The 16,808-nt window shown below is 42.3% G+C and overlaps 1 protein-coding gene across 2 annotated transcripts; it reads left to right on the top strand.

The window, feature by feature from the left end:
- Positions 1–7,053: 7,053 nt before the first annotated feature.
- On the top strand, positions 7,054–16,088 carry LOC120045068 (PHD finger protein 12-like). 2 transcript variants are annotated; one of them, XM_038989915.1, is made up of 14 exons: positions 7,054–7,201; positions 7,614–7,762; positions 8,148–8,329; positions 9,960–10,032; positions 10,181–10,731; positions 11,959–12,091; positions 12,226–12,390; positions 12,485–12,643; positions 12,759–13,566; positions 13,691–13,837; positions 14,119–14,217; positions 14,343–14,425; positions 14,616–14,754; positions 14,933–16,088. In XM_038989915.1, exons 2-14 carry the CDS (start codon positions 7,697–7,699, stop codon positions 15,316–15,318), a joined length of 2,991 nt encoding a protein of 996 aa, XP_038845843.1. In that variant the 5' UTR covers positions 7,054–7,201; positions 7,614–7,696; the 3' UTR covers positions 15,319–16,088. The 2 variants fall into 2 exon arrangements, with proteins under 2 accessions (XP_038845843.1, XP_038845844.1); XM_038989916.1 differs by lacking the exon at positions 8,148–8,329 and having other exon boundaries at positions 7,054–7,762.
- Positions 16,089–16,808: the final 720 nt, after the last annotated feature.

Raw genomic sequence — 16,808 nt, 5'->3', positions numbered from 1 at the left:
GAAGAATGAATGCACCGATAATGAGTTGGCAAAGATTTTGAAATATACACTATACATGAAAAATACATTATGACCCACAGTTGACTGAACATTGTCCAAATTTCACATTTACCTTAAGTGAATATTTTTATTTTCAATTTTGCTACTATAATTCCACCAACCATGTCTATAGCTATGTTTTTTTTATCACTTTGTAAATAAACTGCCTGTCTAATATGAGGTTTCTGAGACTTGACGAACCAAATTAGTGTTTTGTTCAAGTTTGACTCACAGTTTTGTTGAGAGACATGTCCTGTGCTAAAACAACTATAAAATACATCAGAGAAATGTATAGACCACAGTGTTAAGCTCCCCTTCATGGCCGATATAGAGTAGGTAAATACTACACTATCTCCTTGGTTAAACTAATGTCAAATCCCAACAGCTTTCTCTTGAGAGTATGCATCAATTTAATGAAAAGGAGGCCATCTAAAATCCCATCTTCTACAAAGTGCTGTTCTGTAAAGTACACAAACGTCATGTACATAAGAATGCTCATGGGCCACTGTCTACCACCCCTTGTCTAATGCTCTCATTAGTTTCTGTCTCTCCACACAAGAAATTGACTGCTTAAAGTATTGAACTGCATCCACAACATTTGTTGACGTCAAAGAGCATGTCAGATATTCAAACTATGTGTACTTTTCTTCTCTTTGTAAAATAAACAATCCATCCAGTCCAATCTGAGTTTGCAAGTCACAACAGGTTTTATTTTGACTGTTTATCTTAATTGTTGTCTCTATAAATGTTAAATTGACTCACTTTGGTATCATTATGTGTCTTTCGTCATAAACTTTGAATATATAGTGCAAACTGATGATTGCCCAGCAATAGTACATTCAGAGTAAGTTGTAAGGCAGGTGTATATTTTATTACTCAAAATCTGAATAAAAAGAACTGCATTAACTGTGAAAAATTCCCCCGAGAGTTAGACTCTGTGTAAAAAAGGATTGCAAGAAATTGACCACCTTTATCTGACAGAACTGTCATATCCTGCTGAAATGTGCATTGATTATCCAAAACAAATGTGAAATGCACCTTAAAATTTGTAAATCATAAAATTTCCACATAAAAAAATATTACAGTTTACTATAGAATACTACATTACTTACTATAGAATTCTGTAGTAAACTGGAGTATACTGTAGAATTCTATACTACACACTGTAGTATCCCTCTAACACGTGTAGTACTTACTATAGAATGTTGTAGTATACTGTAGAATATCGTAAATACTACAGCATTATTCGCAAAAAAATCACTCTAGGAAATACTACAGTAATGTCCACAAAAACACTACAGTCTGCAAAATCACCACACTTATTTAAATATAGTAAATACTACAGTATTTAATTTCCATATTACCTGCCCATTCGCCTCCCCCTATCCCAATTTGTGCCACTGATAAGTGAGAAATGTACATAACAAGTATAGACCATATATTGTGTTCCCTACATATTATAGAAAAGAGCAGAGGATCTGAACTATCTGTTAAGACCCCAGTCCTACCTACCTACCTACCTACCTACAGGTTGTGGAAAATTTGCTATTTTAATATTTATCCAGCAGATTCACTCAAGGAGAAAGTTTCAGCTTCTAAGTGAAAGATAATGAAACAAATACACAATAATAAATACTACACTATAATAAATACTACAGTATACTGTAAATACTACAGTATATTACAGTAAATACTACAGTATTCACTATAGATTTGAGTCCGCAAAAACACTACAGTGAATACTATAGTATTTACACCATAGTATACTATAGCAATTTTTTCATGTGTTTTCTTTGGGGGCGGAAAAGAGAAGATTAAATTAAATGCAACATTAAATAAAGTTTGCAAGATATCTATTTACCTATGTGTTTGTCTTTCATTTCTTGTGAATTAGCTGTGATTGACACCATGAACTGAAATATTAAATCAATTTCATAACAAAGTTATCCACAGTTTTTCACTCTGACACAGCCATTTCTAAACAGGAATAAATAAAGCAGATTCTTGTGGGTGCCACAAGTTTGCCTTTGAGGGTGTTTCCATTTTAAATGTTATCATAGTTTCCAGTTTTTACAATTATATTTATGCACTCAAACAAATTCCATTCTAGACATTACAATGAGCCCATTCTCCTATAGCTCCTCCCACCAGTCCCCACTGATTGATGAATACCAATTGTTTGCAGCCTCAGTGCTCATGCACAGCCTTGGCTATTTGCGTTTCAAAACTCCCGTAATTAACCATATGTAACGGATGTGAAATGGCTAGCTAGTTAGCGGGTACGCGCTACTAGCGTTTCAATCAGTTACGTCACTTGCTCTGAAACCTACAAGTAGTGTTGCCCCTTGCTCTGCAAGGGCCGCGGCTTTTGTGGAGCGATGGGTAACGACGCTTCGTGGGTGTCAGTTGTTGATGTGTGCAGAGGGTCCCTGGTTCGCGCCCGTGTCGGGGCGAGGGTACGGTTTAAAGTTATACTGTTACACATATATGGTCAAAATCGTACCTTTAAATCTGCAATATATACCTTTTTGGGTAACCCTACCAAATTATCTTATAAATGTGTTATATATCTGTCATTCTCATTGAAAGCAAGTCTAAGAAGCGGTATATCTATTCTATGTGCTATTTCTATGCTTCCCGTTCTTAAGTTTCATTTTTGTGTCTTTTACTTTAGGTTTTGTACACCAGCTTCAAACAGCTGAAAAAAAATTGGGGGGGGGGAGTTATGGAAAATATATTTCCCAGCGGTTTACAATGATTCTCTACACCCCTCAAACTCAACGCTGGACCCCAAAGCCAGTTCCACTGCATTTTTTCATTGATCGCCTGTAATTAGGGATTTAGACCTGGGACACCAGGTGTGTGCAATTAATTATCAGGTAGAACAGAAAACCAGCAGGCTCCGGACCTCATGCAGGGGTGTCAAACTCATTCCACGGAGGGCCTAGTGTCTGCAGGTTTTTGGTTTTTCCTTTCAATAAAGCCCTAGACAACCAGGTGTGGGGAGTTCCTAACTAATTAGTGATGTTAATTCATCAATCAAGTACAAGGGAGGAGCGAAAACCCGCAGACACTCGGCCCCCCGTGGAATGAGTTTGACACCTGTGTCATAGGGTAAGAGTTGAGTACCCCTGCTCTACACTATACTTGCTAGTTTTGTCACGTAAACTTCTTCTTCTTCGGCGGTTGGCATCCAACGTTATGGTCCATTACCGCCACCTACTGTACTGGAGTGTGGGCCAGAAACCGGGAGAAATGAAATCCTACCTGCCAGCCCCTTTGCTCTTAAAAAAGATAACAAAATATTTGAGACTATATCTAATGACGTTCTACTCAATATACTCTTTAAACTAATTTCCTGTATCCCCTTCTCCCTCATACTAGATCTCAGCCTCTCTCTTTCCCTCTGATACTGCCCACACCGTAGCAATACATACTCCACGGTCTCTGTTTCCTGGCAATAATCACACTTTCCTGTTGGATGCTTTCCTATCACATTTAAGGACTTATTCAACCGGCTGTGTCCCACCCTTAATCTTCTAAAAATAGCCTCCTCTCTTCTGTCCCTTCCTGACGTCCTCCCCTCCCTGACTTTCCTCTGTACTGGAAATAAATGCCCGCCCTTAGTATCTCTATTCCACTGCTCCTGCCATCTCTGCACCATCACTGTCCATATCAGGCTTTTTGCCTTTGTCTTACTCATTGAAACTACAACATCAACATCCCCAACTGCCTCATTCCCCTCCAACCCCACATGGGCTGGGACCCAAGTAAATCTTATCTGTATACCCATCTGTCTAATCCTGCCATGGGTTTGTAGAACCTCATAAAGCAGGTCTTGTCTGCTACGTGACCTAAAGGACTGGAGACTCATTAACACTGCACATGCATCACAGCAAATAACTACTCTGGCTGGCTTGACCATCAGCTCCACCGTATATACAGCCAGATTATCTGTAATAAGTTTCCTGATTTACAACCCACATTTCTGCACTACAAATGCTGAACCAGTACATCCTGTGTAAATGGCCACAAAATCCTGATACACAGTATCCAGACGTCTCTTAAAGAAATCAGATGGATCATCACCCTCCCTATATTTCTGTAGTCTCTCCAACACTTATAGATCAACTACTGGAGGCGGAAGTAGCCATGGTGGATTTACAGGAATAGCTACCGTTGGACTAAACTCCCTTCCATACAGTCCCATCTCCTTTGTCTGGGTATTACTCACCCACCCAAAGCTTGTGTTCTGTCTTCGCTCATGTTCCCAGCATGCCTGTAAAATCCCTTTTGCAGGATGAGACACCCCATGTCCCTGTATGTTGACCCAATAATTAATTGCCAGCTGCTGTCTTCTAATCTGCAATGGCATATCCCCTATCTCCACCTGTAGTGCAGCCACTGCAGACGTCCAAAACGCCCCACTACATATTCTGAGTCCTTGTCCCTGTATGACATCTAGCCTTTCCAATGATGATGAACCATACAGTATACTGCCATAGTCTATTACAGATCGGATCAATGCAACATACATGGTCCTCAATGAGGAACGCCCAGCCCCCACTCCTTCCCCGTCAGACAGCGCATCACATTTAGCACCTTTTTACACTTTCTCAATGTGTTCTGCCCAGGTCAGTCTAATGTCAAAGTATACCCCAAGGAACCTGAAGGCACCCACCCTCTCCAAGTTTCTCCCATATAACCTCAAGCATACCTCATCTCCCACGTTCCTCCTGGTAAAGAACACTGTCTGAGTTTTCTCTATAGGGAACCTGAATCCCCACATTAATGCCCACCGCTCTACCTCATCAATTGCTTCCTGTATCTTTCTGATTATGTATGGCACATTTCTTCCCCTCTTCCATAAGGCCCCATCATCTGCAAATAACAACCTCCCAATATCCGGCTGTACCTGAGAGTAAACGTCATTGATCATGATACAGAAAAACAGAGGACTAATCACACTCCCCTGTGGTGTACCATTATCCACCAGGTAGCTGCCTGATAGTGACTTTCCCACCCCCATCTGGATAGACCTTCCATTCACATAAACTGAAATGAGGCAAACTATTAGAATATTTGCAACCAGGAAATGGCGGAGCGAATTCTGTATAGGGAATATACCACCCTGTACCATGAAATACAAAGGCGCAACCAAAAACAGCTAAGAAAAATAAACTTTTCTGAGACTGAAATAGAGATGCTAGTATCAGGTTGGTTGAGTACAAACAAATGGTTTTATTTGGCTCACTCAGTTGTGGCTTGACCAATAAAAATAAAGACATAGCTACAAAGAAAATACCATTATGACAATTCAAGTTGCTTTAGCAATGACAAATATACTTCATATGAGTAGGCAACACATACCAATAAGCCATTCATCCTCAATAGCTCCCTGCTGGCTTATAGGCCAACAATGCTGAATGAGTCATGCGTTCCACATTGCCACCACATTCAGTAGGGTCTTTTGCGCATCACATAACTTATCACCTGCACATTGAGTGGAAGCCTTTTCTGTTCACATAGTTTAACTAGTTTTGGGATAGTGCTTTTATAGCGATGTAGTTGCCGTCTATTGCTCCATTCGTATTTATAACAAACAAACCCCTCTTGACTTCAACCTGTTGTGCGATGGTGTATGGAAATGGTATGTTTGTTTTGCTGATGATTGCATCCAAAACATTGGCTCATCAAGGGCTGTGAGATGCTGATCGACAAGCTGCCCCTGAAAATTGCCCTTTGCCAAAAACCGAAGCACTTGGATGTGCACCGAAATGGCATTATTGGCACATGTTTGGCTTTCTAAAGTAAGTCTTAAATTCTTGCAAAAATCATAGAAGATTGGTTTTGGGAAACGATATCTGATGAGCCAATCTGTACATTCTGCTCAAAAGACCCATCTGTCTCTAAAAACGTGTTCTCTGCTAAATGCAGCGTGTGTCAAATCTTCCAACAGAGCAAGATCAGCCATCTCTCATTTGATTTCTCATTATCTCAGTCTTTTATAGTATTTCAAGAATGGTTTCACTTTCACACGTGCCTCTAATTTAACAAATTACTGTACTTTATTTGGAATATTACCGTAACAAATGCATTTCTGTGGTCACATTTTAGCCTGTCAAGATATGTTGCATGAATTCACAATGAAATTGAACAATGATTATTACTCTCACAATTTCATAAATTTTCAACATATATTTTCCCCATGGACTAGGCCAGTGGTTCCCAACCTTTTTTGGTTACTGTACCACCAACTGAATTTTGCTCTGCCCGGAGTACCCCTCATGTGCATTTTACCAGTATGCCTATAGTTGTATGCCTCTTCTCAAGTACCCCTAGAGGTCCTAGTACCCCGGGTTGGGAACCATTGGATTAGGTACAGTAGTCTATGTTTGACAAGCAGTTCCCTTATTCCACAATTTGGCACTGTCAATTTACACACTCTCAAGTCAACGTTCATTTTGATAAATCTCACTTTGCGTGGACATTATCCCACGCATGGTTTACGCAGATTTTTCCCTATGCATGATTGATAAATGAGGCCTCGGGCATTTTTGGAAATTATATATATTTTTAACAAATTTAAAATACATTTCCATGAATGTAATTGGTCAATTTACACATTTTAAATTATGATTTTCCTTTTCCTTGATAATTCCTATGAATAGTCAGGACGATTGACTGGAATTTCTACTAGGCCTAGGCTACTCGTGGTCGAGGACAAGTAGGAGGATGTACTATTGAAAATGTAGGGAACGAGGCAGCGAGGAGAAGTTTGTTTTCTTGTCAGTTTAGTAAAAGCAATAAACAAACTTGCAATCGGTGATCACCCTAGCAGAACAACCACATTCCTGATACGATGTATGACAACTATTTTCCACGGATTACAATGTTATTTTCTATCGTATCCAAAGCTCAAGCTTTATTCGAAACGCCCATTTTTGCCTCTACTAAGATGAGAGGAAGCATTGGTAGAGCGCATGCTCAAAGCGTCGTTCTACGCAAATTTGCGCCAACTCCATGGTGAGGATGAAGCTAGCACTGTCAGGGCTGATGCTTTGCTAGCATTTATTCATAACAACAATACCAGCTACAGTTTCTGCGCTGTTTCCCCCGATATACAAGGATAATACTTCATCTATTTGCAATTATATGTCAGGTATGTGAGCTATAGGTGTAAGATTATATTATTTTATTATGGAAGGGATCAAATATGCCTCTGTAAACAGCATTATAGCTAACGTTAGCTTCAACCACAGGCGTAGGGACAAGCACAACCACCATGTACAGTACAAAGCTAGGCCTCAGTAAGGACTAAGGCCAAACGCCGAATATCTTTTATCCAATTTGGAAACAAGAGGAGTACTTTGTCTTTTTGCATTACACGGTTGGGACAACGTGGAAGATCAACAATTCAAGGCTGACCAAGCTAAGGATTTCATGAAGAAACGACTCTTCGTCTTTGAACTGTAAAGGGAGGCATTGTATTGAATCTACCTCGGAAACAACAAATAATGTTTTCCAAAAACCATTAACTAGTTAACTAATAGGAAATTGTTTATTTCCCCAAGACTGTTGTCGTTTTAGGAAATAATCTGCTTGAAGGATTCGTTATAAACGGAGCTCTGATTGTTTGCTCACTTCGGCTGTTTGAATGTGGGATAAAATGGAGACCCCAGCGATTGTCTATGATCTTGACACCTCTGGTGGTCTTATGCAGGTAAAGCCTTTACTGTTACTATCACGATGACAAATGGTTATAACATGTTTGTTGTTTATCTAGTAGTATTTAGCTAACTCACTAGCTGGTATATAGGACGAAGTGGCAGTGCAATGTTTGTAGCTAACTAACGTTACTACTAGCTAGCTAAGCTCTCTAACGTCGTTAGCTAACTGCTGGACGCCATTGCTCTTTCTAGCTAACCTCTGCCAGAAGTCATGTTACCAAACCGTATCAATTCAAACCATTGACTGAAATTGGTACATTGTAGCTCATTTAAATGTGGTTTGTTGTTGTATGGCAGACTTGCCACTACAGTAAATACGGTGCAACAATGTAGGTAGCTAACCAGATCTATCACTGCACTATTTCCCTGATATTTTAGCAAATACAAGCATTGCTTGCGCCTCCCAAGTCTGAAGATGGAGAAAAAAGAAGTCGGAAACCAGATAAAAATGCCCGGAGAGCAGGGAGAGCCACGAATCACGACACTTGTGACAGTTGCAGAGAGGGAGGCGACCTCCTCTGTTGTGATCATTGTCCCGCCGCCTTTCATTTACAGTGCTGGTATGCTTATATCTTTCAATTTACAGTAATGACTTCCCGGTGTTGCTACCAACTTGCAAGGAAGGTGGTTGTTTGGGTACTTTTTGTGGTTGCCAAGTACCCAAACGACTCCATGGAGTTGAGCACAGACAATCGTGTTTTTAAATGAGCCTTCAATACTTAAAAAATTTACATTCTTAAACCCTTACCATGTACCTATGTTCGTCCTCTTTTGCGAAACTTTGTTGAAATCCATAGTTTTGAATAAAACGTTAATCAAATACGAAGTATGGATTTCAGCAAACAAAAAAGCATGCAACAACAGAGGACCAACAGGTACAAGAATTTACACTTTTTGAAGTAATGAGTCAGTTAAATAAAAAATTAAAAACTAGTCTGCACTCATATCCTTGAAGTAGTTGAGGAGCTTGGCTACATGTGTGGTTGTCTAACAACTCTGTGGGTAGCTGACTACTGACAGACAAGCTCCTAGTAGCTCTTGTTGGCTAATCTAATGCACATTCTTTGCCAAATTGTGGCGCTGTAGACTGTTTTTCAAAAATATTCTGCCACCTTATTATTTAGACCTACATGTTAAAACTCCGTAGCTTTGTACATGTTAACACTCCGTAGCTTTGTACATGTTAACACTCCGTAGCTTTGTACATGTTAAAACTCTGTAGCTTTGTACATGTTAAAACTCTTTAGCTTTTGTACATAACTACTATGACTTGTGTTGTTGGCCATTTTTCTGTAGACATGTCTGCACTCAATTCTGCACTTAGTTATTTAGCCTTGCTTCTCTTCAGTCAAGGATGACATCTTTTTTGCATGCATTGTCTACGCCACTTACTCGTCTCCTAACAGCCATTTCCAGTATGTAATGAGCTTGCGGATGTTGGTGAGGTTTAGTCAAGTATTTCTGCTGAAGCAGTGAGGAGCTCTGGGAACCTGGCAGTGCAGCCTCACTGACGATATGAATAATCATTAACCATGGCATGTGCTGCTGGGAGCTAAGCAGACCAGAGCTGGTGGCATGAGGCACCTACCAGAGCAGAGGCCTTTATCCTCATAGCCTGCACTACAGTATATAATTTTTGCCTATGAGTTCTGCAGGGTTATTTTTATGTATTTTTTTGCTCATTGTTAAGACTTCTTCTAGGAAAGTGTTATCAGTGCCGTTCAGCTGTTGCCACAACGGTTTCATCGATCATGAAAGGTTTTTGCTGAGGAAAGTGGATTGTTTATTTAATCTTGTGGTCCTCCTTTTTCTTGTGGTGCTCATCACTGCAGTCTTTGTCTTTCTTGGAAAGCTTGAATGAATCCATGTTAGTTTTGGACCAGCAGCCTTTTCAATAGATTCAGCACATACTTTTGCCACTGAATCACGAGACTGTGTCCCCAGGGGCCTTGGAACTCTGCCTAAAAAGAGCCTATTGAATTCATTCCCTCTCACCTGGCTTTCATCGGCTACAGGTCTCTAGCATTTTCAGTCATTTCAATTGAGAAAAATGGCCTTGGAAAATGCCATACCTCTGGAAATTGTAAACTAGGCTACATTGTGAGGGCATTGGATGTTATGAATTGCTGATTTGCATTGAACTTCCTTGCCAGCTGTTTTGCTAATGCTTAACTTGTGTTGAACCTGCAGCAACCCACCCCTGAGTAAGGAGATGCTGCCCCCTGGAGACTGGATGTGTCATCGCTGCATGGTGCGCAGGAAGGTGAGTTAAGTCTCGGATGAAACATGGGGAGAAATAACCTTTTTGTTTGTTAAGTGTTATCTTGAGTGCTTCATTCATCTGGATAGGTTGGTGAGGCTAGTATAACCAGTGCTTTTCAGACTGTTTACATGTTTTTCTTGTGTCATAGAAGCGGGAGCTGAAGAAGGAGCAGATTAATGGTCTGCTGGAGCGCCAGCTGTCTAAGCAGTCTTCCTCCCCTGCAGCAGAGTTAGAGCTTGCCTCAGGCACCCTGAGGCTGGACCCCACGGCAGCAGTAGGAGGCACCACAGGGCTGAGGGCTACAGCAGTTGCCCAGGTCCGTCTCCTGGAGAGGAGGCCCAGCAGCAGACCCAACACCCCCACCTCCACTGCCTCCACAGACACCCCCACGCCATCGGAGCAGAATTACATGGATGACGACATGCTAGACGTGGAGGACGACGCCCAGGGCTCGGAGCCCGAGAGCTCCACCCCACACCTCAAGAGGCCCTTTGACCTTCTGATAGCTGCTGCCATGGAGAGGAACCCCACACAGTTCCAGCTCCCCAATGAGCTCACCTGCACAACTGCACTTCCAGGAACCAGTAAAAAGAGGAGGAGAGATGAGATGACAGGAAAGAATGTGAAGCGACCGCAGCACGAGCTGGACCACAATGGGCTGGTCCCACTGCCAGTGAAGGTCTGCTATCTCTGTGGAAGGTATGGACAACAGCAAGGCCAGTGTTTTAATGACAAAATATCAGTGCCTTCTATTGAACTTAATTTTTGTGTAGGCTAACTGGGATTTTTTGGGCACCAGATGTTGCATTCTTACTAAGCTTGGAGAACGAATCTGGAAAGATATCTTGTCCAATTATATGCAGATCACACACGATTTCAGCTGTTTACTATGAAAATATACAATATGCCATTGATTATATTGAATGCAGCGCCATCTTCTCTGTCTGGGCTAAGTAAAGCATTCAAAAGAGCAAACAGTGCACCATTATAGGACTCTCAACTGCCTGTGGAAAGAGGAGCTGTAATTACTAGGAAAATGGTACAGTCTCACAGTGGAGAGGGAAAGGAAACGACAGAAGGAGACATAACAGTATGCAGACTATCATCGTTCCGAACGCATGGCTTGGTCTTAAATGAGAGGCAGGCACCCCATTGGAACAGGGTTTTGGATTCAATAGCAGTACACATCTGTTCAGCAGACGTTTTTGTTTGAAGGCATTCCTGAATGCCAAACAGAGTTTGTGTTTTGTCTTATTTGTTTTGTTTGTTTTGTTTTTACAGCAGTCTACTAGAATCATGATAAAAAGTAATATTTGCCTAGTTTCTTTTTTCTCTTTTCTAATATTTTCCTTGTATTGGGTTGTGCGGCTGAGAATCTTAAAGCTAGTTAGTTATTTGATCATGGTGGCCGGGGGAGATGTTTTCAACAGTTGCCTGACTGACCGGCTACCCCATTTTTTTTATTTATATAAAAAAATAAAAAAAAGTTAGAAGAGTTGTAGAGTTTGTCTTGACATGTTTTCGGAGGCACCACAATGTTGCTATGTGTTATTTCTGACCCTCTAGAGCGCCTCTATGGGCTGGCATCAGAGCCATGGCTATGTCAGGAATACCACAGAATTCAGAACCACATGACTGGCCAGAGAGAAGGGGGAATTCAAACTATCTCACTGAGCATTTTATATATTCTGGAATGATGAGCCTTGGGGCTTGGCTTGGGGTCTCTACCACAGATACACTGCCAGGATTCCAGACAGTGTTCAAAATCATTCATCTCTTGTCCTCAAGTGATCCCTTCTTTCACTAAACTATTAGGACAAACTAACCCTAGCTCTATTTTGAGGATATTTTGCAGTCTACTTGTTTGACATCAGTCGTATATCTAACACATCATGTTTTTGTCAATCTCCTCTGTTTCTGTTGTAGGAGCTGCAGGTTGGCACCATTAATCCAGTGTGACTATTGCCCCCTTTTGTTCCACATGGACTGTCTGGACCCCCCTCTTACTGCCATGCCCGTGGGAAAGTGGATGTGCCCCAATCACATAGAGCACATGGTGGTAAGTCATTTTTGTATTTTATTTCACCTTTATTAAGTGCGGTTGTGCAAGTAAGCTCATAGTCACACACATCCACGTGTTGAAACATGAAGTTTTAATGGTATTGACCTGGTTTTTGTGCCCCTCTCTCCCAGCTGAAGCAGAGGAGCCTGACGTTGAGCGGCCGCTGCCAGCTGTTTGACCAGTTTCAAGACAGGATGTCCCAACACGCCATCAAGGTGGATTTCCTGCAGCGGGTGCATCGTCTCAACCCCCCCGTTCGCCGAGGAGCCCACACACACCTGAAGAAAACCCTCAAGGTCAGCCTATTAGTCACTGTGAAATATAACACACCACCTCTGTGTTCACCATTGTCACATCCTGTAACTCAATCTATCGTGTGTGTCTTGACAGGTCCCTGATGCTATAAAGTCCCAATACAAGTGTCCCCCGGCCATGATGGCCCCTGCTGGGATCCGCAACGGGGAGCTGATCTGTAACGGCTGTCCAGAATCCTCCCACCAGCATCTTACACCTTCTCAGCACTTAACGAGCGAGGACGAGCAACAGGAGGTAGGACACACTGGAGTGTTACGCAGCAGTGATATACAATGTCTCATGATAATAAACAAATCCAATGTCTTTAATACTGATTTAATGTGTTTTGTTTTCCTGTATTGTCTCCCAGTGGCTACGCGACGTCATCACACTCCAGTGCAGCATAGTGAGACATCTATCGGCCAAGCAGAAGGAGAAGCCATCATCTGAGTGGGACTCTGAGCAAATGAACAAGGCCGACATCAAACCTTGTGGAACAGCAGAGGAGGACGGTGCAGTGTGCACTTCTAACAGGACAGAGTCGCCAGCCTCCAAGCCTAAGGCTGACAGTGCAGCATTTTGCCCCCAGGGGGCGCCTGCACTCAAAGAAGGCAAGTGTAGCATGTGTACAGAGAAGCCTTGTCATTACTGTGGGCCCAGTAATGTTAACAGTCCTCTGGAGCAGCTGGCTCGGACCAATGGGAGTTCAGAGGCCTGCAGACAGGACGACCTCCACAAACTGAGAGAGCCCTCGGGTCCTGATAGGCCTGTTCCTCAGACACCAGCAGCCCCTGGCCCGGAGTTACCCAACCACACTGGAAGAGCTGTGGTCAAGACTGAGAAAACCCTGTTAAGACCCTGTGCAGTGACAGCATCCCCATGCACCAGTCCCTTCAAACCAGAACCCAGAGGTCCCTCTCCACCTCACAGACCCTCCCAAGGCACTGAGGGCCCTGCTCGGACCACTAGCAGCAGCACCGCAGCGACCCGTGCCCTCACCCTACCTGGAACACCATACCAGATCAAGGGCACGACCAAGCTGGGCTCCACTGCCCCACCAGCAGGTGGAAAAGTCAGTCTTGATGCTGTGACCCCCAGGAGTGGTTCTCTGCTCCCCAGCTCTTTCTCTATGGGAGACCTGTCCAGCTGTCTGAAGGCTGTGGCAGACTGCCACGGTGGTAAGTCTCACCTGACGTAATAAGATTGACATTTTGATTGGTTTCACATGTGAATAATTGGTGAGGAAAAGTTAGATCCACACTAACTTAATTCACTATATCTCTAACTTTGATTATTTTCCAGAGATTCAGATGAGTAGTCTAGATGAGAAGTTTATTGAACTCCTGGCCTGGCAGAGGATCCAGCAGTTGTTTGGCCCTAAAGCTCCTTCCCCTCCACAGAGCAGCTGTATCAGCCTACCTCCTGTGCCACAACCCCAGCCTACGGAAGGTAAGAAACCCTTGTTCATTATCAAGACCACCACCACCCAGTGTTCCCTATATCGCTACCTCACTCTGACTCACTGGCCATTCCCTCACTAACCCTACCTCGCCGTCTTCACGCCAATCATTCTTTCCATTTCTATTGACGTCCGTTGCTTCTATCCCCCTTTCATCGTCATGTTTGTAATTTCATCCCTCATTTGAATTAGTTTGTCCTATATTGTTAACTTTGATTGTTCTGTATAAAGCATAATTTTGAGGAAGTTAATGTGTTATTTATTTTCTCAGCACAAAACAAGGATATCCAGGCCAGGGCTGTGTTTTATCCTTTGACTGGGAAAGGAGGAGCTTGTAGTATGTGCTACAGAAGCCTGTACATAGGAACTGGTAAGATTCACTCTCAGTCCCAGATAACCCAACATGACCCAATAGCAGGAACTCCTTTTCATGTAATGGTGTCTTCCATCCCTGGCAGATTTAGCTGACTTGAGGCTGTGTCTTGTTGTTTGCAGGTGCTGACATGGACGTGTGCCTTACAAACTATGGTCATTGTAATTATGTGTCAGGCAAACATGCATGCATCTTCTATGATGAGGTGGGTGGCTCATTTATTTCACATTCAAACATGTTCTTGCTATTGGAAACAATTTTACAATAAGTTGTGACTTGTACAGAAATAAAGTATAAATATGTTTCAGATTTTTATTTTCTTGCTTGAGGGATTATTTTATTAGCTGCTCTGTAAATTGAATATTTTATTTTGTAATTTCTATTGCCTCGATCAGAACACCAAGCAGTATGAGCTTCTCAACTACAGTGAACACGGGACCATGGTGGACAATGTGCTGTACTCCTGTGACTTCTCTGAGAAGACTGGCCCCAGCCCCTCCAGCAGCCTGGTCTCCAAAGTGCAGAACATTATCAGTGAGTGGAGCTCCTCTGTCATCGCTTCCTATAGAAACAGGAAGGAATTAGTTCACCTTTTAGTAATGACCATGATGGCATGTTTCCTAATGTTGTTAAAACAGAGACGGATCTGCTTTAACAGAGACGGACCTTGCTTTAACACGGTCTGATTGTTTGTAATGTCTTTTACCCACAGAGCGCTGCAAGAGGAGGAAACAGGAAGTGGAAGGTGCGGGGGAGCCCATGGTGCTAGAGGAGGGTGTGATGAGCCAGTGTCAAGGGACTTCTTCCAGATCCTGCTGTGACTGCAAGGCCAGCAGCTCCAGTCTGATTGGGGGCAGTGGGGCAGGCTGGGAGGGCACTGCCCTGCTCCACCACGGCAGCTTCGTCAAGCTGGGCTGCATGCAGTTTGTCTTCAGTATTACAGAGTTTGCCTGCAAGCAGCCTAAAGAGGAAACTCTGACTTCCCCAAACACCACCTCCACTGCCACCTCCCAGAGCCAGGAAGAAACAGAACCCTCTGACAAGCACACCTCCCAGCTCCACCAAGTGCCAGTGACACAACCTAACCCTGTCCCCTAGCTCTATGTTCCCACGTCAACAGAACCAGGCTCAGCAGCTGTACTTGTATACTGTATAAAAAAGGGAAAGCTTTCTTATTTTATGTTCATACATTTGCATGAAATTAAGTATTTTTAAGGCTCATATTTTGTGGGCAAGTTGCACATAGAATTTATATTTTTTGTAAATGGAGAACTTTGGCATTGAAAAAAGGGATGGTTTATCGTAGACATGCAAAAAAACAAGCAACGTCACTTGTAAAGTACCCAACTAGTTGTATTTTGTGCCAGTAATGATACTTCTTTCTCTGCAAATGCTACTTTTATTTGCTCTTTATCATTTTAGTTTGTGTACTGTATTTGAAAATGTAGTTCAGATGTTTGTTTTGCTACTATTGCACTACATGTAGCAGCTATATATTCAAACGTATGTGTACACATCCATGCTTATACATACATGGGTGTGTGTGTTTAAATATCCACACACAAATGTACATGATCAAGAATTCTTTTTCAACAGAACAAGGGAAGCATAGGATTCTGTATGCAAACTCAAATTATGGCCATTTTGGCTTAAATCTGTACAGTGCTTCATGTGAATTTTGTGCAGTAGTTTTCAAATGTGTTAGTCCAGTTTTTTTCAATACTATGTCAACATAGTAAATGGTCTGTTTTTAGAAATAACTCATCAAATGTTTATGTACTCTGTAAATACAAATCAACTTTGACTTTGTTTCTTGTCTGTCATAATGTAAATACCTAAAGGTTTTTAAGAACAAGCATCCGTGAGCACTTTGGCTTCTGTCATTTCATTTGTTGCTAACAACCAATTGTAGATGTAGGCTACATAGTACATACTGTAGCGATCCTTTCCTAGGTAAGCTAGTGCCAATCTCCCCTAAATGGGTTAACCTTATTGGAGCAGTGGTTAGCAAGCTTGCCTGGGAGACCCACAAAGGGACATTCCATGTCATCGTTTGCTACAATGGTGTCAGGAGTGGGATGACGCCTGTTAGGCCATTGGAGAGTTGTGTACATGTGAGGGACTTCATAAAATTAAGAGTGGGGGGACACTCCCAAACTGAGGAGATAATGTAGCGACCTTTGTTTAGGTAAACTCGTTTGCCAAGACGGGTTCAAGAACCGAAAGGCGTTTTGCACTGTCTCTGTTTGCTACAATACATGCAGTAAACATGCCCCAGTAAATACACTCATTTTTGGCCGCATTGTTTAACGTTTTACCATGGTCTGTGAGTAGCTTGTAACTCAATGTTTGTTACAGTGTATTAACGTTGCGCTTAGCTATGTTTGTTCCGGTGTAGCTTTGAACTATGTAGTGTAGGTTTGAGGTCAACTAGGATGTTTGTTATTGTACGAGGAAGACAGTGTTTATAACCACTAGGTGGCACGAAAATGACCTTTTGCCAAATTCTTGAACCATAATCTACTTGTTGCATAACTTGTATAAAGAGTGAGTGCCAGGACAAAGGGCGCGTTCATTGCCTAGCGCAA

This window comes from Salvelinus namaycush, chromosome 3 (assembly GCF_016432855.1).
Source record: "Salvelinus namaycush isolate Seneca chromosome 3, SaNama_1.0, whole genome shotgun sequence".
NCBI classification, from domain to species: domain Eukaryota; kingdom Metazoa; phylum Chordata; class Actinopteri; order Salmoniformes; family Salmonidae; genus Salvelinus; species Salvelinus namaycush.
This window is presented reverse-complemented; position numbering and strand designations above follow the sequence as displayed.